The 25,923-nt window shown below is 38.6% G+C and overlaps 1 protein-coding gene across 1 annotated transcript in view; it reads left to right on the forward strand.

Moving 5' to 3' along the window:
* Positions 1-25,923, forward strand: part of mus301 (mutagen-sensitive 301) — a 34,519-nt gene that overhangs the window by 1,880 nt on the left and 6,716 nt on the right. The window contains exons 2-8 of the mRNA XM_067789152.1: positions 669-847; positions 7,630-7,903; positions 7,967-8,172; positions 8,229-8,374; positions 8,437-8,890; positions 18,537-19,427; positions 19,488-19,622. Coding sequence (XP_067645253.1) covers positions 669-847; positions 7,630-7,903; positions 7,967-8,172; positions 8,229-8,374; positions 8,437-8,890; positions 18,537-19,427; positions 19,488-19,622 — 2,285 coding nt within the window. The remainder of the gene's footprint in view (positions 1-668; positions 848-7,629; positions 7,904-7,966; positions 8,173-8,228; positions 8,375-8,436; positions 8,891-18,536; positions 19,428-19,487; positions 19,623-25,923) is intronic.

A 25,923-nucleotide genomic window follows, 5' to 3' on the forward strand; every position in this document is an offset into this window, starting at 1 on the left:
TGCTTATCAGTTCTTCTAAAGTTGTTTGAAACTAACACTGTCACCTCACGTGAAAGAACGATGTATTCGGGAACAAATTTGCCCTTTTATTAACATACTGACCCCTGGATTATGCAATAATTCACCAGAGTGTAAAACTCTGGCAGAGTTGATTGCGTTCTTTCTTTGTCATATGTAGGGTGATGAATAACTGACTCTCGGGAAATTTCGGTATAAATTATCGAACAGCTGCATTATTTAATGTTAGATCTCATCGTTCGCATCACAACTATGCCCCGTTAGTCACTTCGGAGTTGCTCTGCTTCTGCGTCCGTTGTATTGTTCCAAACTGTTTTTTATGCATATTTCTGTGGTCCTTAACTGTAAAAAGGGAGATTAGGCTGCATATATCACAGCGCAGTTCTAGAAATGCTCTCCTGATAGATCTGCAACATCGCCCCGAGATTCCTTTATTCTTGGAATCAGTATTGATGATGCGTATTACAAAAAAACTAATTGCTTGGAGCCAGTTTTAGGCTGGAGACTAGAGATCCATTGGTATATCAGTTTAAAAAATAAGAATTAACTAAGGGTATTTCTACTCGGGAACCAAAGCCAAGTCTAGGTTTAGAAATTATACACCTTTTTTTTCCTGTCCAGATATGCAATTAATACATATTTTTTAACAGAATGGCAGGAAGAATGCTTGAACTTACCGGCTATTCGTTTGCGTAAAAACCTAATTTATGCACTGCCAACAAGTGGTGGGAAAACGCTTGTTGCGGAAATATTAATGCTAAGAGAAGTGCTGTGTCGCGAAAAGGATGTACTTTTCATACTACCATACGTCTCAATAGTACAAGAAAAGGTAAGTAAATTCATATAGCTAATGCCGATATATGCCACAACAATTTTACTGTCTGGGCAACATGATACCAATCCAGGAGGAAAGTCTCTGTCTAAAGGGTCTGGTAAGGTTCCGCTTCTGGTTTCGATCTTAAAAATTTATTTCGGTTTCGGTTTTAGAATAAAAATACAAACACAAGTTTGTAGACAAAATAATATATAAAATTAATCCCACTCAGCATTTAGGTGATTCAATTTTTAATTTCCCTACATATCAATACAATTTGATTACTCTTTCTGACTAAATAATGAGCTATCATACAATTGAACAAAAGACATAATCAAATATGAATACTTTGTATGATCAAAAATGTGTTTACTTTAGGTGATCAAAAATTTTTAATAATTTTTCATTCAGCTTTCTGAATCTTTTCTGACTATCTTTGTTGACTGAATAATGAATTTTATACTTGCTAAAATTTTACATGTCATTGAAGATCTAATTTTTTTCATATACACACATTTTTTTAATCATGAAGTGCAGAAAAAATATATTAATTAAATATATTAATATTATTATTTATACAAAAGATATACATACTTCATGACAAAAAATGATGTAAATACTGCTCGTAACCGAAGATGTCCCCAACCATTTCTCCACCTTCGGCTTCCCAGAAAATACAAATCCAACCATTAGACAATACAAAGGTTGTGAACTATTTGAACCCCAGGTAAGTGAAACTCTCTTTACATATGTACTTGGATATGGCTTCAACATCTCGTACCATATCTTATTTGAAGATGTTGACGACCATAGCTGATGTTCGATGTTGTAGTCGCGGGTGTATATCGGTCTAGTTTGTTTGCGAATTACCTTTGGTTCAAATAGCTCACTTCCGCTCGCCTTCCCCTGATGTAGTATCTTATTTTGTATGAGGTATGAAGAATAAATGCATGATAATCGTATTCGAAAATCATTCAAAAATCTCAACAAAAACAATTGAAATATGTTCACGAATATGATCAGAAAATGGCTGTGAAAGGCAGTCAAATACTACCCTAAAAGAAGTAAGGAAGGTTAAGTTCGGGTGTAACCGAACATTACATTCTCAGTTGAGAGCTATGGTGACAACATAAGGGAAAATAACCATGTATGAAAGTGAACCGAGGGTAACCCTGGAATGTATATGACGTGTAACAAATGAAAGGTATTAAAGAGTATTTTAAGAGGAAGTGGACCATAGTTCTATAGATGGACGCCATTTAGGGATATCGCCATAAAGGTGGACCAGGCCTGACTCTAGAATTTGTTTGTACGATGTGGGTATCAAATGAAATGTGTTAATGATAATTTTAAAAGGGAGTGGGCCTAAGTTCTATAGGTGGACGCCTTTTCGAGATATCGCCATAACGTACGATATGGGTATCAAATGAAAGGTGTTAATGAGTATTTTAAAAGGGCGTGGGTCTAAGTTCGATAGGTGGACGCCATTTAGGGATATCGCCATAAAGGTGGATCAGGGTTGACTCTAGAATTTGTTTCTACGATATGGGTATCAAATGAAAGGTGGTAATGAGTATTTTAAAAGAGAGTGATCCTTAGTTCCATAGGTGGACGCCGTTTCGAGATATCGCGATAAAGGTGGACCAGGGGTGACCCTAGAATTTGTACGATATGGGTATCAAATGAAAGGGGTTAATGAACATTTTAAAAGGGAGTGGGCCTTAGTTCTATAGGTGGACGCCTTTTCAAGATATCGCCATAAAGGTGGACCAGGGGCGACTCTAGAATGCGTTTGTACAATATGGGTATCAAACGAAAGGTGTTAATGAGTATTTCAAAAGGGCGTGGGGTTTAGTCCTATAGGTGGACGCCTTTTCGAGATATCGCCACAAAGGTGGAGCAGGGGGACTCTAGAATGTGTTTGTACGATATGGGTATCAAATTAAAGGTATTAATGAGGGTTTTAAAAGGGAGTGGTGGTAGTTGTATAGGTGGTCGCCTTTTCGAGATATCGCCATAAAGGTGGACCAGGGGTGACTCTAGACTTTGTATAAATCTATGTGATGAAATATGTAATTTTTTTTATCGAAACGGCGTATGTTCCGTCTAGCGTCCCATCATGTTCGTTTCCATGAACATGCGTGTATTTTTGACAGTTCATGTACGTTGTGCCATTGTGGCGAGACGATGGTTCCTGTACTGACAGTAGACAAAAAATTACTTCATGTACCATATCACGGCTCTGTTCAAACACAGAATCCCCGACAATTTCGAAGAACTCTTCAAAATTAACTTCCGCTGATTCGCTGTCGTAATTTCCCATACCGATGTAATCGTTTTAATCCGACCCGCTAAGAAACACAAGAAATGTAATAAATGAACAATTTTCCATTAAAATTTTTTTCCAGTTTTCAAACTTGAAAACTTTGAAATAGGTTCTTGGTTTCTCTATTTACGTTACCAGTACTTTGTCATGCACAGTTGACACGTCCACTGAGGGAATTATCAACGCAAATCCAAGGAAATTTCTGTGCCAATAGATGTTTCTGTTTAGCTTTTAAAAAGATAATTTTTGTGGTGATCCACATGTAAGGCACGCGTTGACCAGAAAAGGGGTTAACCTGAATCTTTCATCTGAAGTTGGTATCATTCTGTCCCAAAAACCAGTGGCACTTTGGAGCCGATTTTATATTTTACAAGTTTTAAATACATAGAGAAAAATCGGATATTACTATTGCATTTTACAAACCCACAGACCAGTATAGAGATACAGTATTTGACCATATACCGCTAAGAAGAATACATGAAGGAACTTGTACTAAGACTTTTTTTAATGAATTGCTTTTTCTTGAATTGTTTAAACATCAATTGAGGACGTTCAAATGTAGGTTAGTACTTTTACATGCAAGTACCTTTTATATGGCACATTGGCAACACTTATTTAGAACGATGACAATTTTCGGAACGTGGATGTTGAAATATTTGTCATTTACTTTTTTTATTATTAAATTTTTAGAATAATTTAATAAAAATGCTTTTTCAATTAACTTCTTTGTGCTTTATTACCATTTAAATAACGAAAAACTGGTCATCACTGTCCATAACTAAATTTTTGTGGTATATTTTGAAGTGGCTTTAATTAAAAACCACCATGTGATATTTGAGCGGGTTTTGTGCTTGTACCACATTTTTTATAATTGATTGGTACTAGAAAAGTGTGTGCACACTCAGCAAAGGCTGCATTCATTTGAATGCTTGTTCTGTGTTGAAAATTTTTTGTGGTTCATTCAATTACTTCATTCTTTCTTCGAAGAGTTCAAGAGTGCATTCTTTTTTCCCACTACTGAATGAAGAATGGGTTGACTTTTAAGCCACATTCCTTAACAAGGAATGAAAGAATGAAGAATGATTGCACACTTTTACAGCTCTGTTGTATAGGTGGTCGCCTTTTCGAGATATCGCCATAAAGGTGGACCAGGGGTGACTAGAATATGTTTGTACGATATCGGTATCAAATTAAAGGTATTAAGGAGGGTTTTAAAAGGGAGTTGTGGTAGTTGTATAGGTGGTCACCTTTTCGAGATATCGCCATAAAGGTGGACCAGGGGTGACTCTAGACTTTGTTTGTACGATATGGGTATCAAATGAAAGGTGTTGAGTCTTTTTAAAAGGGAGTGGGCCTTAGTTCTATAGGTGGTCGCCTTTTCGAGATATCGGCATAAAAGTGGACCAGGGGTGACTCTAGAATTTGTTTGTACGATATGGGTATCAAGTGAAAGGTGTTAATGATTATTTAAAACGTAGTGGGCCTTACTTCTATAGGTGGACGCCTTTTTGAGACATCGCCATAAGGGTGGACCAGGGGTGATTCTAGAATGTGTTTGTACGTTATGGGTATCAAAATAAAGGCATTAATGAGGGTTTTAAAAGGTAGTGGCCCTTAGTTGTATATGTGAAGGCGTTTTCGAGATATCGACCAAAATGTGGACCAGAGTGACCCAGAACATCATCTGTCGGGTTTATATATGTAATACCAGGAACAGTATTCCTGCCAAGATTCCAAAGGCGTTTCATTTCGCCCTGCAGAACTTTTGTCATTTTCTTCTACTTAATATGGTAGGTGTCACACCCATTTTACAAAGTTTTTTCTAAAGTTATATTTTGCGTCAATAAACCAATCCAAATACCATGTTTCATGCCTTTTTTTGTATTTGGTATAGAATTATGGCATTTTTTTCGTTTTTGGTATTATTCGATATCGAAAAAGTAGGCATGGTCATAGTCGGATTTCAGCCATTTTTTATACCAATACAAAGTGAGTTCAGATAAGTACATACGTGAACTGAGTTTAGTAAAGATATATCGATTTTTGCTCAAGTTATCGTGTTAACGGCCGAGCGGAAGGACAGACGGTTGACTGTGTATAAAAACTGGGCGTGGCTTCAACCGATTTCGCCCTTTTTCACAGAAAACCGTTATCGTCCCAGAATCTAAGCCCTACCAAATTTCACAAGGATTGGCAAATTTTTGTTCGACTTATGACATTAAAAGTATCCTAGACAAATTAAATGAAAAAGGGCGGAGCCACGCCCATTTTGAAATTTTCTTTTATTTTTGCATTTTGTTGCACCATATCATTACTGGAGTTGAATATTGACATAATTTACTTATATACTGTAAAGATATTAAATTTTTTTGTTAAAATTTGACTTAAAAAAATTTTTTTTTTTAAAGTGGGCGTGGTCGTTCTCCGATTTTGCTAATTTTTATTAAGCATACATATAGTAATAGGAGTAACGTTCATGCCAAATTTCATCATGATATCTTCAACGACTGCCAAATTACAGCTTGCAAAAATTTTAAATTACCTCTACCTTTTTTCTATTCTGCGTCATAACTTCAACTCGCCTACCAAGTTTCATCGCTTTATCCATCTTTAGTAATTAATTATCGCACTTTTTCGGTTTTTCGAAATTTTCGATATCAAAAAAGTGGGCGTGGTTATAGTCCGATATTGTTCCTTTTAAATAGCGATCTGAGATGAGTGCTCAGGAACCTACATACCAAATTTCATCAAGATATTTAATCAGTTTAGCTGGCCAAAAGACGATTTTTCAAAATATTCCAAATTTGTTTAAATATACTCCCTGGAGTTTCTAGATGTCCACTGTATAGTATACATGCCCCAAAAGCCGTCTGCAACGTCAACGGAGCTGGCCGCGCACATCTAAAGTTGTATAAAAATTGTGTGCAGCTCAATGTATTTTTGGATTAAAAGGCAATATACCCTTCTAACCTAAATACTTCTTCACTTGTTTAGCCTTAATCAAATCTAATTACATTTTCTTTTAGGACAGGTAAATGTATTTTTAATTCATATGTTGGATTCTTTATACCGCATGTTTTAACTGAGCTATTCTACGTGTAATACTACTACTTTTCAATATTAAATTTTTTTAAAAGCCTTGCAAACAAAAATATATATATTTTTTCATGGCATGTCATGTCAGTAATTTTTTTGGCAATACATAAGCTTGTGTTTGTTTCAAAGTTTAGTAACAAAAATGGCTGCGCATACCCGCGATTTTTTGAGTGGAGAACAATTTTGTAAGAGACTGGTACCCTTATTGACAAAAGGTGGCAACCTTGTGAAAACATCCAAATTGGCAACATCTAGGTGAAAAGTCTTAAAATAGGTGTTTTTTTTAAGCGAGCTTGGAAAAAACGCTTCAACTAGCTAAACAGTTTCATTATGCCAAAGCCATACAGATGGTGGAGGTTTATCATCTAATTGTTACTTTTTTTCGCTGCTATGACATTTCTACTTCTAGCGCAGTATGTTTTTGACACTCAACCAGAGAATTACAAAAACAAAATACATGAAATGCGTGTGTTTGTTTGTATGTATGTCACCCTGCCGCCACGCTGTTATTTTGTTATTTTTGTTTATCTGCACATTCGTATGTTCATTTCATTCGCTCGTTCACAATAGTACCCTATTTTTGAATATGCAACACTATACAACACTATCAATCAGGTCGACAATTACCTAAGCGGTTTCAACTGAAAGCGCTTAGCCAACTCAACTCGATTACTTTTTATTGTTGCTTTCCATGCAATTCGGTAAGCTAGCTAGTGTTTTAATTGTAATAGTTAGCAAAGAAATACAGCTTATATCGATGTACAAAATTGTATTCAAATCAGTTAAGCCGTTTTCGAGATGGTAGTGCATATACAAAGAAATATAAAAAAGGTGAGTTGGCAACCCTAAGTGGCAACCCTTCTTAAAAATGTCAATGGAAATGCGGAGTAAAATAATTTTGGTTTGATACCCATATTGAAATATCTCATGTAATGCCAAAAAATGACCCGGGTCCATCCGAAACTGGGGGCCCGATCCATAGTAATTCCGCGCGGAATACCGCGAATTTACTGTCAAATATTTCCTTTCATAACAATGAAGTGAGACAACCTCTTTTCGAACAGAAATAACTGCTGTTTTAATATTGGCCAGCTAGATTGATCAAATACCCCACCGTGCGACAATACATTAATTTTCGCATAGAAAATACTTTTAAATTTGAACGTTTTTAATCATCTTGCGGTATGATATTTGAATATTTTTTGATCAAGATTTTCAAAAAATGCTGGCTGGGACGTTATGTGCAAAATCTACATACAAAGTTTTAATTCCCAATAGGAAATAGAGCCCCCGGGCTCTATTTCCTCCTGCGCATTCCGATGTAGAGATGTATATTAATCAAATTCGTACGATGCAATTAATTACTTCATTTTAGGTGTGCGCTATGTCTCCATTTGCAATAGCCATGGATTTCATCGTAGATGAATACACTGCCGGGAAGGGAAAGTGCCCACCTGTGAAAAGAAGAAAACGTAAAAGTATATTCATTGCATCGATTGAGAAAGGAGCAGTTTTAATAGATAGTTTAATCGAAACACAACGAGCGGATGAAATTGGTTTGGTTGTCGTCGACGAACTGCACCTGATAGGTGAAAAAGGTCGTGGTGCCACTTTGGAAGTATTGCTCACCAAGATTATGTTTATTGATGGTAAGGCTCTTCCATAGATTTTGTAAGGTTTATTTAAAACTGAGCTGATTTATTTATTTTCAGCAAATATTCAAATTGTGGGTATGAGTGCAACTATAGGGAATCTACAAGAAGTCTCCAATTTTTTGAAAGCAGACGTATATACACGTAGCTTTCGACCTGTTGAGTTAAGAGAGTATATAAAATGTGGCAATGATATATTGGAGATCAAGACCGCTGGAAAAACTCTAGAAGAAGTGTTTGTTTATAATCGTAATGTAGATTATAATGTAAGATTTATTCATTCAAATGCAAACATACGCTTATTTCTGTTTATAAATTTCAGTACAATGACGTCATTGCACGTTGTGATCCGGATCACTTAGCTGGATTGGTAGCAGAATGCGCTCCCGAAAATTGTGTACTTATATTCTGTCCGTCAAGGAAGAATTGCGAAAATGTTGCCTTGCTTTTGAGCCGTATATTACCCAAGTATGTACTATACATACTTCTATTTAAAATTGAAATATTACATAACTTACCTAACCTTACAGTAAATTTAGGGAACATAGAAAGCGCGAAAAGGACGATTTAATGGACGCATTAGATAAGGTATGTGGCGTTCTTGGGGACGTTCTAGCGAAGACTATACCTTACGGCATCGCTTACCATCATTCCGGACTTACCATTGATGAGCGCAAATTTATTGAGACTGCATATCGTTTTGGTGTTTTAAGCGTGATCTGCTGTACATCTACTTTAGCTGCTGGAGTTAATTTACCCGCAAAGCGTGTTATTATACGTGCCCCGTATGTAGGCTCAGAGTTCATTACGCTATGTCGCTATAAACAAATGGTAGGGCGTGCTGGTCGTGCTGGTATGGGTGAGGCGGGTGAAAGCTTTCTAATTACAACTAGCCGTGATAACGTACGTGTTGGTGATATGCTCTCCTCGCCGATGGACAAAGCTATATCTTCATTGCATTATGAAGACGCTATTGGATTACAGGTATATACAGGTAGCTTTGTTTTAATGTTTCTCGAAAAAAATTTGATTTTTGTATAGTCTGTTAAATTTAAGAAAGCTCAAATTGCATTTTGAAATAGGAAACCGGATGCAAGTAGAAGTCGTTTAAATTGTAGGAAAACTTAATTAAAGTCATAGGGACATTTTTTGATGAGTAAACATCTTTGTCCACGGTATGGCGGAATCCAGAATGGAAGTGTAGATGTCAATCGCTAGCTTAATTCACATAGACCCTAACCAACAAATTTAAAATTTTACAGGAGAAGCAAAAAATATGTTATTTTAACATTCATTCAAGCAAATATATGCCTAGAAGGTTTAATGTGGTCATATTACTCGTTCCTGAGATGCTCTGGCTAGTAGTACCCTAATGGTGCTTTGTTACTGAAACGTACCAGATCTATATCCGCCAATCAACATTGAAAACACTCCCCAAAAACTTCGGGGAGTGTCCTTATCGTCATTTCAACAACAAAAACAACTTGTGTACAAGGTTGAATTGATAGGATAGCAATAAGAACTAAATAAGTAAGTGGAAGTGAATGAAATCAGAAAACAAACCGAAGAATAAATAAATTAGAAAGGGAAAGGGGTAGAAAAATGGGAAGTAAATCCTAAACAGAATAGAGAGGAGAGGGATAGGGTGGATCATTATGATGAATATATTAGAAAGAAAAAGAAAGGATAAAAGGAAGAAGAGAGGAAAAAAATGTCAGCAAAGGAAGGAAAGGAGAAACCCCGGAACTGAAACCGTAACCAAAACAAGAAACGAAAACGTAAAAACAACGGGAAATGAAACTGCAACAAAAACCAAAACTGAACCGAAACCAAAACTGTAAGCAAGACCTGGAACGAAATTGAATCTGAAAAAGCGGAGCCGAAACCAGAAACAGAACGGGAACAGAAAACGGAAGCGGAACCGAACCAGTCACATAATTAAGATATAATAATAATAATAGTAAAAACCGAAACTGGATTCAGGCTTAATAATCTATAAATCTTATAAAGTAAAGTCGCTAAATGCCATGTACGCACATAAGTTCACACAGAATGCTCCGATTTTATAACGGGTTTTTGCATTTGAAAGCTTAGCTACGTGAGATGGTACAGTTAATATAATTTGAAGGTATATATTATAGCGGCGTGGCAAATTGCCAAAATGTAGTAAAAAATCATAAAATTTTTGTTTACACAGCTATAACTCATAAAAGGATGGATGGATTTAAAAAAGTCTGCTTTTCAGAAAAACCTTGAAATATTTACCTTCGCTCTGCATAAAAAAAAAATACTTGATTCCTTTCTTATATCAGTCAAATTGTTTAAACAAAAGTAACATTTTTACCAAAAAATCCGTGTGTGTGGTTGTTCGGTGTCAACTGTGCGCGCAAATTGCTTTTGAGTGAGGCGACACATAGCATTCGCTGCGTTATTTAACTTCGGGAGTATATTTATATGTATGGATGAATGTATGTATTTTCATATCATATCAGCTTGACATATTAGTTACGTTCCATTGAGACTTGAGCGAGATACGGATAGAAATTTAACATGCAAATGCAACAACAACGTTGTGATCCTGCTATTTATCTGGTTCAATTTCTGATCCGTATAGCAGTTCTGTTCGTTTGGTTTTCTGTAGTAGATTTTTTGACAGCTAACCACTTTTGAGTTGGTAGCACTCATGGCTGAACTATGTGGTTGGTTCATCTCTACAGCAACAACATACATTTGTTCACATTATCAAAATCAGAGTGTTGCTGTTAGACGAATGGAATGGAATGAAAACATAAAACTTAGCAGCATTTGTATGTAGTAAGAAAATGTTGTAAATTCGTTGGTTTCATTTTAAGTTTGCCATCTCCTTCTGACAATCCCTACTACAGTGAAATGAAAAAAATAAAATCAGCTGGTGAGATGAGCCAACCATATAGTTGAGCCATTGTAGCACTGAACTAAATATGTGTACATTTGTGTATACATAAAAGAATTCGCCATATTTAAAAGCAAAAACACTGAAAGAGTAAACAACTTGAAGATGATGTAAGGAAAATAAATAGTTTGCTTACGTGCGGAACTATTTAAATGTTAATAATTCTATCAGTATCTTAAAATTTTGTGTACGTTTCCTCTTATTTTCAACAAAACAGATGTTTTATATTAGTGCTGCCAGTTCTCATAAAGTTGATCCAGATCGCTCCAATGAGATTTGAGCCAGAGCCAGAGCTCCATAAACCAATGGAACGGCCCTATTGATGTACATACATATTTATACGTTGTTGCCAAGTTAATGCAACATAAATGGTTAAGAATGCAAACATCTCTTGAAAAATACGCTTTCGTTAAAAATATTGAACATTTCCTTAAAATTCTTAAACAAACGTTTTATTTTTTGGTATTTTTGCATGTATATGCTAATATTTGTGCACTAAGGAAATTTAATTCTTTAATATATTTTTTATGCTAAGGTAATCCTGGGATTTGTTTGTACAATATGACTATCAAATGGAAGCTGTTTATGAGTACTTTGATAAGGGAAATTTTTCGTACCCCTGGGTGACTAGTGTCTCGAGATATAGGCCAAAACGTGGACCCGGGTACCCCTGGAATGTGTTTTACAATATGGATAACAAATGAAAGCTGTTGATGAGTGCTTTAGTACAGGGTAAGTTTCATACCTATTGGTGACTAGGGTCTCAAAATATAGGCCATAACGTGGATCAGGGTAACACTAGGATGTGTTTTTACATTATGCGTATCAAATTGAAGCTTTTGATATGTGCTTTAGTACAGGGTAGTTTTCATACCTATTAGTAACATGAGTGCTTTAGTACAGGGTAGTTTTCATACCTATTGGTGACTAGGGTCTCAAAATATAGGCCATAACGTGGATCAGGGTAACACTAGGATGTGTTTTTACATTATGCGTATCAAATTGAAGCTTTTGATATGTGCTTTAGTACAGGGTAGTTTTCATACCTATTAGTGACTATGGTCTCGAGATATAGGCCAAAACGTGGACCTGCATACCCCTAGAATGTGTGTGTAATATGGATATCAAATGAAAGCTGTTGCTGAGAGCTTTAAAGTAATTTTCATTGCGATATTCGATTTAGTCGCATCAACGTGGCAATACTGATAAATATTCTCGCGAAGCCGAAATAAAGACATGAATTGAAAATACCCACATACATACGTACTATTCGATTTGCCTGAAATTTGGTATATAAATTTGCCTATATTAGTATTTACGATCCTTTTTTCTGGGAACTAGACCAGAGACGGACTGGGACTGAGACTCGGAGTGGGAATCGGAATGGGGCTGGAACAAAATAGATACCGCCCTCTTGTACTGGCAATAAGGGATGACTAAGAATGAGAAGAACTTGAGATAACAGAAAAGAGGGAAGGAGAAGGAGACTGAGAAAGAGATAGAGTGAGACGAAGATAGAGATAGATGAAACGAAAAAACTCAGAGAGGAGTGAATAAAAGGATTTAGAAAAAGTGAAGAGGGGGGAGGGCAGAGTTAGACGGAAAAAGCTTATTAAAATGTATGCAGATAGATCAAATTTAGGGCAGAACAATGCCGGGTCTGCTAGTAATATATAACACAAATAAAATAAAACAAATAAAGTAAAACAAATTAAAATTAAATAAAATAATTTTTTGTTGTTATATCGGCCTACTGACATGCAAGATTGAGCACAAGGCCTAACAATAATTATTTTTATCGTTATTATTGTTATGATAAATTTTTTCTTAACCCTTTCGCTATTGATGTCCACTGCAGTGGACATGACTGTGAAGTGACAGTTATTTTGAATTTAAAACGTTTAGGCATTATTTTCAGTGAAAATGGTCCTAGCGATTTATTGCGAGTATAAAAATAATATTCCCGCTAATTGCTTTAAAATTTTGTCGGTATTGTGCAGGCTTTTGTGAACGAAGGTTGAAATATTATATTTGATATGTTGTTCTTTAATTCTTCATCATACAAAGTTTTTATATTTACTTGTGTCAGCAATATTTTTAGCTCGAAATTTTCTCTTTCAACGGTTGTAAGTGGGAGATGATTGGAATTCAGGTGAGTTTTCTAGAGAGGCCACCGTGGTGTGATGGTAGCGTGCTCCCCCTACCACACCGAATGCCATGGGTTCACACCCCGGGCAAAGCAACAACCAAATTTAAAAATAAGGTTTTTCAATTAGAAGACAATTTTTCTAAGTGGGGTCGCCCCTCGGCAGTGTTTGGCAAGCACTTCGAATGTATTTCTGCCATGAAAAGCTCTCAGTGAAAACTCATCTGCTTCGCAGATGCCGTTCGGAGTCGGCATAAAACAAGTAGGTCCCGCCCTGCCAATTTGTAGGAAAAATTAAAAAGGAGCACGACGCAAATTGGAAAAGAAGCTCGGCCTAAAATCTCTTCGGAGATTATCGTGCCTTAATTTTTTTTTTTCTAGAGATTTACAACCTTATGTCCTTTATAATGGACACTTGTGATTTAAGGGAAGATAATATTACTTTGTAGGCAAAAGTTATGATGGGTAGGCACAAAGTGTTGACAGAAAACGAGATGTTTGACGTTCTAAATTATTTCTCTGATTTCGACGATGAGTAGGATAATGATGAAATTGTTTTCACAGCGCTAACTAGGAAACGTTATGAAGGAGATGAAGAGGTGGGATGTGACTATATGAGTTGTGAGGAAAGTGAAATGGAACGAGAGCTGAGTCCAGCATTTGAAAATCATCTTTTTCAACACTATCCTCAATAAGGAGCGGAGAGAATGTTCCACAAAATTAGTATTTTTCCGTGAGAGTATTAGTATTAGTATTATTAGTATTTTTCCCCAGAAGCGGAAGCGGCAAATTAATGTGACATTCAATTGAGACACTCCCGCAGTAGTGATCGAATTGCTGATTTTAATTTTACTCACCTGTTCAGATGCCTATAGGAGTATCCGACGTTGCCGACTCAATTTTTTGAAGTGCATCCAACTTCACTAGAAATAATCAAACTTTCGACCAACTAGCCCAGGGAAAATTCGGAAGTTCAGCACTACCATTATTTGCTAACAACATGACATGCAATCGTTCTTATGGGATGTGAACACACTTGCATTTATTCGGAAACGGTTATTGGAGCAAGAGCTGGAGGAAATCCTTTGTGTTGATGAACAGATTATACAATTTAAAGAGCGCCTGGGAATAATGCAGTATATACGTGGTGAGCCTTGCTGGAAAAAGTGGAATGCCTATGATTTTGTTGAGTAGCAGGGGTCCTCCACTGAAATTTTAATTGTAAATTAAACAAGCTTGGTTTTGGTGCTTCAATCAAGTGGATTTATTTGCTTTCAGAAAAAGATTGGCTATACTCTTTTCAAAATATCATGCACATACCCTCAATGTTCTCAAAATGCAAGTAAACGACGTCGAAGAGATTGAAGTATTTCTACCAACCACCGATTGATACGCGTTATGATCAAAGCGGTCATTTACCAAAGTTCGATTTTTCACGGATTAATGCAGTTCGTTGTATAATGAAAGGATGCAAACAAAAAACATACTTTTGTTACACGAAATGCCCACCTCTGCATTCGTCGAAATTCCTACTGTTTTGATGAATACCAGGGTTGGGCGTTTACAACCTTTTTTTGGATTGTTTACACTTTCATTGTAAACTATTGTAAATAATGTAAACAATTGTAAACATTTACCAGCAAATGTCATTTCAACTTATATTGTAAACTGTCAAGTCAAACATCGATTTGAAAGGTCCAAAAAGTTACTTTTTATTTATTATAAAATGAAAATTGACCAAAACAATGAAGAATCGGACAGTGAAATGAATAAAAAATATTAAAATACTAAATATTAAAGAGTATTTTTTTAAATTATTTTTTTACAAGCTTGGAAAACTGTTTGCAAAATAGTGAAAATGCTTAATTAGTAGTAGATTGTTTTTGACTCATAAAAAAGCAAAAAAATGAATTGTTTACAAAAATTAATTGTTTACGTAAACAATTAGCTTGTAAACAATTACATTGTTTACATGTAAACAATTGCTGTAAACAATGTAAACAGTTTACAGGCCCAACCCTGATGAATACTATTAAAATTTTTATTTTTCTCTAATAAAAATGAATTTGGTTGTAAAATTATTTCAATTGTGTAACTTCTAGCTTCGATGGTTAATAAAACAGCAGAAACGTAATTATCTTAATTCTTTATTCTTCAGTCGTCAATCCAATAATGAACCGGAAGTCCACCATCTTCTCTTTTCTTCCTCTACAGTGATGTATTTTTGCTTATTCTATTAAATAGTTCCCATGGTTGTATTTTTTGCTTATTCTGTTACATTAGTGGACATGGTTGCATTTATGATCTTACAACTCGGCCAGCCTGAAACTGCATCGACCTCGATACATTATCTTAATTTCTATTTTTACTGTCATACATTTCTTAATCTGATACAATTCGCTATTTTTGTTCAGAGTTACAGCTCGCACTGTATTGACCTTGATACATTATAACTTAATTTCTATCTGCACTATCGTACATTTCTTCATCTAATACCTAATCTAAATCTAATACCTAATCTAATACAATTCGCTATTTGTGCTCAGAGCCACAGCTCGGCCAACCTGACACTGTAATCGACCCCGATACAGTATAACTTAATTCCTAACAAATATTAGTCTGGTTCTACTATGAAATATCTTCTTTGAAAATGGCACACTAATACCTTCAACTCATCAAGAGTTTTGGCCTGTATTATGCCGTCTATTATGAAATCGATGATTTCTGTTTCGCATATGTTTGCCCGTTTTCCTATTGCCTGCATCAATGGAACGTAGGAATGTAATGACTCGCTCTTTTTGTCCCACTTGCGCCTTGCCAACATCTTATAAACTTCGTTCCTCTGTATCAGCATGTCAAATTCCGTCGTAAGGGCCTTTTTTAACTCGGCATAGCTTAACGCTTTGGTGGTGGTAAGGGAAACTTTGGCTGTTCCCACCAGGCAGTGACGAAAAGCCAGCAATTTAAATCGTTCGTCTACTCTTGACGACTCCATTACTTCTTCGAAGTCTTGAAGAAAATGTTCCACCGTCACTGATATATCATCACCACTGAACTTGGGAATAGCATGCTCTATATCGGCAAAATCCAGTCTACGTTGCTGTTGTACCCCAGTACTAGCTCTTAACTCGTCGATTTCCATCATTAATTTTAACATTTCCATACGTTTTCGTAGCGCCACCAGTTCGTCATTCACACTTTTGGTCGTGGCTCTTACGTCAATTGGGGCAGAGTTTGATGGGGCGCAGCAAAAACATCGTGAACAGCAGGTGTTGAATTGAATTCAACCATAACGTGGGTAGTAGAGGCAGTTGGAACGGCAGTGGCGGCAGAGCAGACGGTAGCGGCGGCAGCAAAAACATCGTGAACGGCAGGTGTTGAATTGAATTCAACCAGAACATGGGTAGTAGAGGCAGTTGGAACGGCAGTGGCGGCAGAGCAGACAGTAGCGGCGGCAGTGGCGGCAGCAAAAACATCGTGAACGGCAGGTGTTGAATTGAATTCAACCAAAACATCGGTAGTAGAGGCGGTTGGAATGGCAGTGTCGGCAGTATGAACGGCTGTAACGGCAGTGGCGGCAGAGGCATCAAGAGAAACGGAATGTTCCGGAATGTTCTCCAATATATTCGTGTTCGGAGTGGTATTCATCGTATTTGCGGAGCTATTATCTCCCACGCCAACTATATTTTGCAGTAATCTGCGTAATTGTATAATATTGGCAGTAGGAGGGAAATCCACACTATTTTCAGTTAAAACTTGACAATGTTCTCTCGAGCATCCATTTCACAAAATAGTTGTTTATAATTGTGCGCGAGGTTCGACCCCGCACCTGAGATGTAACTTCTAGCTTCGATGGTTAATAAAACAGCAGAAATGTCCGGATTAATTATCTTAATTCTTTATTCTTCAGTCGTCAATCCAATAATGAACCGGAAGTCCACCAACTTCTCTTTTCTTCCTCTACAGTGATGTATTTTTGCTTATTCTATTAATTAATTCCCATGGTTGTATTTTTTGCTTATTCTGTTACATTAGTTGACATGGTTGCATTTATGATCTTACAATTGTTTATCTCTTCTCGACATTTTTTAGACCTTAGTGCCTTTTAAATTGACCACCTTGTCTACCAATGTCCACTCAGGTGGACATGAAATTCTGACCACGCCCATATACGGAGGCGATTTTTGCTCTCACTAAAGTGCTTCCGAAACTCCTCACAGTAATTACCATTACTTAGAAATATACTTGAAAAAATTTTTAAATTAGAATCATGGTTCAACTATATGGTTGGCTCATCTGTACAATAACAAAATATGTCTGTTCAAATTGTCAAAATCTGTGTATTTGTGTTGGTGCGTATGGTATGGAATGGAAACATAAAACTTGGGAGTTTTTGTATGTGCCATCTCCTTTTGACAATCCCGTCGACCACGCAATGAAATAAATAAAATCAGCTGATAAGATGAGCCAACCATATAATTGAACCATGATTAGAATAGAAGAAAGGAAACATTTAGACAACTGCCAAAGCTGGTTGTATAGATCATTTCGGGAACTGCGAAAGATATAACAAAAACTAAAATGAAATATAAATATTAGGGCGGGTCAAATTGTAATGGGGGGGGGGAACTTCAGGTGACATCCAGTTTCCTGAAATGAATTGAGCCTCCCTAATTTTATTAGAAAATATTTTTTTTAGAAATTTTTATTATTTTTTTAGAGAATATTTTGGGTTATTTAAAAATTGAATTTGCAATATGGAAAAGTAAAATATTCGTCGATTTTTGTAACAAATTCGTTGATTTTCCCAAAAAAGAAGCGATAAAATGCGAAAAATAGTAGGAAAGCGCCCTATAGCGACGAATATTTTACTTTTCCATATTGCAAATTCAATTTTTAAATAGCCCAAAATATTTTCTAACAAAAATAATAATAAAAATTAAAAAAAAAAAAAATATTTTCAACAAAATTAGAGAGGCTCGAAATTCATTTCAGACCTATGGTCCCATGGTCCCATGGGCAACACATAGATTCATAAACTGCATTTGTAACAATAAATTTGACCCACCCTAATAAATATAAATAAATAAAATAAACAAAACTAAATTAAATTTAAGAAAACCCAATGATATGTAAAACCAAATAACGGTATGAACAAAACAGAATGATAAAATGGGTTTTATTACTATTGATTTTATTTTGTTTTGTTTTTATTGTCAATTATATCATTTTCAAAAAAAAGGAAATAGCGCCCGCGGGCATTATTTCCTCGGCCTTTTTCTCACTGACCCGCATTTACCGCCATTGCGCTTTTGTGGAAAGTTAACTCACTGATATCTTAAAACCTCTCCCAAGTAGGTGAAAAGCGTCTGTCTTGTTTCCATATTTCTTATGCACCTGCACCTATCAGCTGTGGCAATTTTTCAGAGCTATTTCAAGACGTCTAAGCTCTTGTTAATAAATATTAAAACTTCGCAATATTTTATTTACTTCTTTATTATTTATTTATGTGAATTTAACTTTTAAAAATCCGTAAACACCTTTATTTTCAGAGTCTAATTCTAAGTGCGATCGGTTTAGAAATTGCCACTTGTCGCTCAGATTTGTATCGTCTAGTCGCTAGTACCCTACTTGCTGTACAAGCGACGGAACTACAACTTTCAACAGAAGAAATGGTCCTTAAACTTATACGAGAAATGTTCAAACATAAAGTTCTTGAATTGTGCTCATTGCCCGCAGCTGTAACGCCAAATATTTCAAGCATACTAACAACGCAGGATGTTAGGAATAAAACTACATCCGCTTCGTCGTCACAAGAACGGCGTCGACTCTTCATTAGCAAATCAACCCGTTTCCAACTCACAAATATAGGACGAGCTGCCTTTAAAGCAGGCATCGATTATAATAGAACCTATGCCATTTACAACGAACTGAAATTTTCGCAAAAGCATTTGATATTAACAAACTACGCTCATCTGCTGTATCTTGTAGTTAGCTTCAACTCGAACGTAAAAGGTGATGAGCTATTTTCAGCCGACGCTTCTATTCTCTACCGAACATATATGTCACTCGATGCTACAACGCAAGATCTATTCAAATTACTCGGTTTCACAGAGGCAAGTGCTGTGAAAATGGCAAAAACGTTATCTGTACAAGGACCACTCGAATTGAAATTGAATCGCCTTTATAAGGCATTAATTTTACTTGATATTTTAAATGTGAAACCTGTGCCTTCGTTAGCAGTACAATATAAGGTGGAACGAGGCACGCTGCAGACACTTATTAATCAATCCATTGTAGCTGCTAGTGCAATAGTTCGCCTTTGCGAGCAGCTGGAAGAATTTTGGTGTTACAAATCACTTTTTGAGCGTATTGGTTCAAAATTAGATCGCTGTGGCACGATGGAATTGGAAGCATTGCTTGATTTGCCAGCCGTTAAAATAGTATGTAAAACATCTTATTTAACTGTATTATAAATCCGGAATAAAACTTGTCCCTTTCAGAATCGGGCTAAGCAGCTTTATAGTGCGGGCTTTAAGACAATCGAAGACATAGCAAAATGCCAACCCATTCACTTGGTCAGATCAGTGGAACATATGCCAATGAAAATAGCAAAAGAAATAATTTCTGCTGCCAAGGTAAACACTGTTGATCTATTGCGATAGATAGATAATAATTGAGGATCGCACTGCGACCATTGGTCCATTGTGCCCTCATCTTTGATGAACCCTAGCAGTTCACCTGGCTTGAGGGATTTGATGTGAGAATGCTCTGATCATGGTGAGCCCATAAACTTAGTCCTACGTCTTGAGATTGCGTCACACTCCAGGAGTACATGGTCCGCCGTCTCTGCTGATCGATCACAAAATCGGCATGTGTTGCTCGATATTATACCCACCTTTTACATGTGACTGTTCGGGGGATTCAAGGGGTTGTGTAGCGCAATATATAGCTTCTCCAACCCAATTGTCAACCTCACCTTCGAGCGGCGAATCCCGTTTCACTAACAGACGAGGCTCTGGCGACCCCAAGCTCCTCATGGAACTTGGGGGTGGGGAGGGAGGGATGGCCTGAAGGTTTAATGTGGCCATATAAATCGTTCCCGAGATGGTCGGGCCAGCACCTTAATGGTGCTGTGTTACCGGAGCGTATTGGATCTGTATCCGACAAAGGACCATCACATCGATAACACTCCCCCAAAGCCTTCGGGGAGTAACTAATCGCAACAACAACAACAACAACAACAACATGTGACTGTTCGGTCTACAGTGTCCTGTACGAATAGCTGTTAGGATTAGGTTATCTTTCGAGAGGCCTATTAATGCCCTATATCGAGTTGTGTTGTAACCCCCTAACAGTAATTTAGATTGTCTCAGGCCTGGCGCCAGTGTTCTTCCCTCTTTTCCCTTTCTTCCTCTATTAGGTGCCCTCTTATTTCCTGCGGGCCTACTGGCAGGAACTGCTCAGGACCAATGTTGTTGCAGCGATAAGGTTTCTCCCCGAAGGCTTTGTGTTATCGATGTGATGGTCCTTTGCCGGATAGAGATCCGGTACGCTCCGGTAACAGAGCACCATTAAGGTGCTAGCCCGACCATCTCGTGAACGATTTATATGGCCACATTAAACCTTCAGGCCATCCCTCCATCCCCACCCCCAAGTTCCATGAGGTGCTTGGGGTCACCAGAGCCTCGTCTGTTAGTGATACAGGATTCGCCTCGGATAAGTGAGGTTGACAATTGTGTTTGGGGAAGCTATATATTGCGCTGGCAACCTGAAGTGTTGCGCTACACAGCCCCTTGAATCGGGTATTTTAGTCACCTCTTACGACAGGCATACCTACCGCGGGTATATTCTGACCCCCTAACCCGCAGGGGTGTCGTGTCGTTGCTGCCTCTCTGGCCAGGCTGTCCACCTGCTCATTACCCTCAACTTCCCTGTGGCCAGGAACCCAGGCCAACAGTAGTTCGTTGTGTGCTCCTAGTTGATTTAGCTTTTCATCGCACTCAAGGACCAGTGCTGATTTTATTTCAGACGCCGAGATCGCCTTGAGGGCGGCCTGACTGTCACTGAGTATGGCAATTGTTTCATTGGAGTATTCGCGCTGAAATTCAGGTTAGCGCACTGGCTATGGCGAAAACCTCTGCTTGAAATATGCTCGGGTATGCTCCCAGGGGTGTTGATATCTTGGCTCTGGGTCCAACGACTCCAGATCCAATCCCCTCTGGCGTCTTCGAGCTATCGGCAGAATAGTATGGTATTCTATTTATATATATACCATCTATTCTATTACGATAATCTCGTTTCTACAATCGATTCCTTGGAAGAATTTTCACATGAGCTACTTACATAAAAGCGGGTTGTGCATGACTATTAGATTTGAAAGGCTGGCTGTAAAAACCCAACTTATATTCGAAGGCGTAAAAATGCGGATTACATAAACATTTCATTGAAGTCATGGCTAACTTTGAATTCCTATGATTAGCAAATAGAAAACGAATATTTTATTTCACGTTTTAGGATGATTAAGTGAGTATTCCGGTATAGTTTCAGAATTGTTTAACGATTAGTCGGGACTACCTTCGAATCATTTCAAAAAAATTTCCCAATTTTCGTACTTATTTCGCGATTAATTGAAGAAGGTAGCGTGATTGTGCTCGCAATCTTTTTCCAATTTTTTTCGGGATATTAGCGGTATCTTTTCGATATTATTTGGAACGATCTCCGGATTTTCCGTCTTTTTTCTTCTAAACATTTCGGGACCATTCTGGCGCAATCTTATTATCGTTTCGGGTGCATATCGGGTTCAATTAGGCACATTAAACCTTCAGGCCATCTCTCCCTCCCCACCCCCTAGTTCCATGAGGAGCTTGGGGTCGCCAGAGCCTCGTCTGTTAATGAAACAGGATTCGCCGGTGGTAGGTGAGGTTGACAATTGGGTTGGAGAAGTTATATATTGCGCTGGCAACTCATTGAGAGGGTTGCGCTACACAACCCCTTGGGTCTATTTGGATACCGATACTAACCAAGGACCATTTCAGCACAATTTTGTTATCATTTCGAGGCTATTTCGCTATAATTTCGGCCCTATTTTAGGATTGTTGCACTTAGATTCGGCACTTGCCTGCGCAGGCTTTTGATCCAATTGCAAAAGAAGAAGGAAGCAGATAACCAAGGGAGACACGAGTCACTCAGGCTTAACTTCGTTCTAGATACTGTAATAATAGGTTATACTCTTACTTGTTCAGAATCTACTCAGATGTATGGAATGCCCTACATGCGATGTGTCACCATGCGATGTGAAACCAGCCATATTTTCCATTGTAATGTGGAACCTACGCTTCAAACAGCAGCATCCCTATGGTCCAAACCTAATAAATATGTTAGTTTACTTGGACTCCCGTTAGAGGGGAAAATAGAAAAGAACCGTCCTTTATCCTAGCATCCTGCTACATGGCCCACCAGAAGAGTTCAAGAGACTGTTGGATCATAGGTGCGATTTGGAAGAGGAAGATGCTAACGATAGAGGCGAGTCCATTTTTTGTTTACAATAGAGTAGTCTGAAGGTGGCTAACGAAGGTAGCGGTCTATATATATATATTGATATAATATTGGGCTCTGAGCATGATACATCAGACCATAGCAGTGGGACTGCGCCATACTCCTGCTCCGGGAAGGTATCGAACCCAATTCGGGTCCGTCTCCTGACCTCGGTCCTGACAGAGACAGTGTCCTAGAACGTCACGGCTTATATGTCCGGTGAGGCGATGCAAACCTAGAAATCATCAACATCTACATCCCTTCTGCCACCTGCTGCCCCAGTGGATACCGCCCTAATATTAGCGCCTTACTCATTGGCGATAATCGTATTATCTTAGGCGATTTCAATGCCCATCACGACCTATGGCATTCAAATTTACAGGCGGACAGCAGGGGTGAGATGTTGGCGGATCAAATAGAAGACGCGACGTTCTGCACAATAAACGGAGACGCCCCCACTCGTATGGTAGGAAGCTGTCACGGTTCCCCAGATATATCAATCGTGAGCGCAGGACTCGTAAACTGCGTCAACTGGCAGTCACAGAAAAAAGCACTTTCATCGTCACCGAAAAACGCACTTTCATAAACTTTACAAAAGGAAAGTGGGATGGATACAAATCCTCTACAGACAGCCGCTTTGCTGCCCTCCCTATCCCGACTGATGCTCACCAAGGGGAGTGTGCTTTCCGCAAGGTCATTGAATCCGCCTCGGCTCGCTTTATTCTCGCCGGAAGAATTACGGAAATTCGGCCTCATTTTCTGAAGGAGGCCACAAATTTACCGAGAGAACGTGACCTTATAAGACAGCTCGATCCCGGCGACCCCCAAATAAGGGATATAAACCAACGCATCAGATTGCTTGTGGATGAACACAAGCGGGCGAAATGGGAGGATCATCTAAGTAGTTGTACCCTCTCTGCCGGTTTGGGTAAGCTTTAGTCCACCGTAAAGTCCCTATCGCCTTTGGCGATAAACTGCTGTCGTATGCGAAAAACTGCGCGAGAGCTTTTTGCCGACAATATATAATACATTCTACGGTTGACAAAGTTAGACGGAGGGCCAACAGATACGCACATAAACATAAATTTAGCGCGTCCCCAATTACCATCACCGCCAAAAAAGTTGAGGATGCCATCGGTCAAGCTAAACCATCTAAAGTAGTGGGCGCAGATGGCATAGCTATGCCGATGCTTAAAAGCCTAGGAAAAGAGGGTTTCAAATATTTAGCACTTGTCTTCAACCTGTCCCTTTCCACCTTTGTCATTCCCGAAAAATGGAAAATGACCAAGGTGGTCCCGCTACTAAAGCCTGGGAAACCAGTTAACATAGGAGAGTAATATCGCCCGATATCTCTCCAATCGCCAGTAGCCAAGGCGCTTGAAGCCATTTTGCTCCCCTATTTCAAAGCAAATTTACAACTAGCCTGTCATCAACATGGCTTTAGAAAACTCCATAGCACCACCACCGCGCTAAATGCCATTAGCACACAGATAAATTGCGGTTTAAATCAAAACACCCACCATAGAACAGTACTCGTTGCGCTAGACTTATCAAAAGCTTTTGATACGGTCAACCATGGCACGTTACTACAAGATCTGGAAGGGTCTACCCTTCCCCCATGTCTTAAAAGGTAGACCGCAAATTATCTGGGTGGTCGGCAGGCATCGGTGCAATTTAGAAATGAAACATCAAAACCAAGAAGAATTATACAAGGGGTGCCACAGGGTGATGTCCTATCACCACTTTTGTTTAATTTCTACATATCTAAGCTACCTTCGCCACCAGAAGGAGTTACTATCGTTTCCTAAGCCGATGACTGCACAATAATGGACAGGCCCGGGCCCACAGATCGATGAACTTTGCAACAGAATAAACGGCTACCTCCCTGATCTTTCCAGTTTTTTCGCCTCGCGAAACCTGGCATTATCACCGACTAAATCCTCCGCGACCTTATTTACAACATGGACGTCCCAAATGTCGGCCATTTTGAACATCCACGTCGATGGCACTACGCTACCGACTGTCATACACCCCAAAATCTTGGGTGTGACGTTTGATCTGGAACTACATTTTGGTGAGCACGCAGCCGCAATTGTTCCGAAAATCCAAAGCCGTAATAAAATCCTCAAATCCCTTGCTGGCAGTACTTGGGGAAAAGACAAAGAAACGCTCATTACCACATACAAAGCAAATGGCCAGCCGATTGCGTGCTACGCGTCCCCTATATGGTCGCCAAGCCTAAAAATTACCCACTGGAAGAAGCTACAGGCCTGCCTAAATACTGCTCTCAGAATCCCCAGAACACCATCTACATAATGAGGCGAGAATAGTCCCCATCAGGGAGAGAAATGAGATGCTAACCAAATAGTTCCTGTTGAATACCCAGAAATCTGGGCATCCCAACAGACATCTGATTGATGAGCCAACACCGCCTAGGGGCTTAAGGAGTCATCTCCGTAAGCATTTTGAGGAAAGACGGCACCTGAGAACTTAGCCGTATGAAGCAAAAAAACACAAGCAGGTCCTTGGTGAACTCAACAAACAGGCGTCGGACGTTTATGCCAGGAATTGCCCGGTGAATCCAGTACTCAAAGAACAGTACCCAAAATTTGCGGAAGAGGAACGCATACTCATCAGGAAAACGCGAGTCACTCTAGCTCAACTTCGCTCTGGATACTGTAACATGTTAAACTCTTACCTATCCACAATCAACCCCGACATACCAAATGTATGCCCCGCTTGCAATGTGTCCCCACATGACACCAACCATCTCTTTAATTGTAATGTGGAACCAACGCCTCTAACACCCCTTTCATTATGGTCCACCCCTGTTGAAACAGCAAATTTTCTTGGACTCCCGTTAGAGGACATTGATGACAATTTGTGATCGGTCGCAGCTGTTAGGTGGGGCGAAGCACTTCTACAACAACAACAACAACAACCTGATAACTGACGTACAGAGTGTGCTTAAGTTGTGGAAGGAAGACTTCTCCTCACTGCTAGCTAGCGAAGGAGAAGACGAACCCGATACTCCAATGGCCGATGATGGTAAACACGTACCTGCACCCGACTATGACGAAGTGAAAACGGCAATATCCCATGTAATGACGGAATACCCGCCGAGCTGTGCAAATACGGAGGCGAAGAGTTGGTAAAGAGCAAAATATGGTCGGATAATCATGCATTCAGATTGGAACTGCAGCAATCCCGCAAACCGCGCCAATTAACGCGGAACCAGCTTGCTTAAATTGTGCGAAAGACGGAAGCCCATGGTCAACAAATTGATTGGACCTTATCATTGCGGATTCAGACCTGGTAAATCCACTATCGGCCAGATCTTTACGATGCTCCAGATCCCGGCGAAGACTCCCGATAAAAAAATCAACACTCACCATCTTTTCG

This window comes from Eurosta solidaginis, chromosome 5 (genome assembly GCF_040869045.1).
Source record: "Eurosta solidaginis isolate ZX-2024a chromosome 5, ASM4086904v1, whole genome shotgun sequence".
Classification (NCBI taxonomy): Eukaryota; Metazoa; Arthropoda; class Insecta; order Diptera; family Tephritidae; genus Eurosta; species Eurosta solidaginis.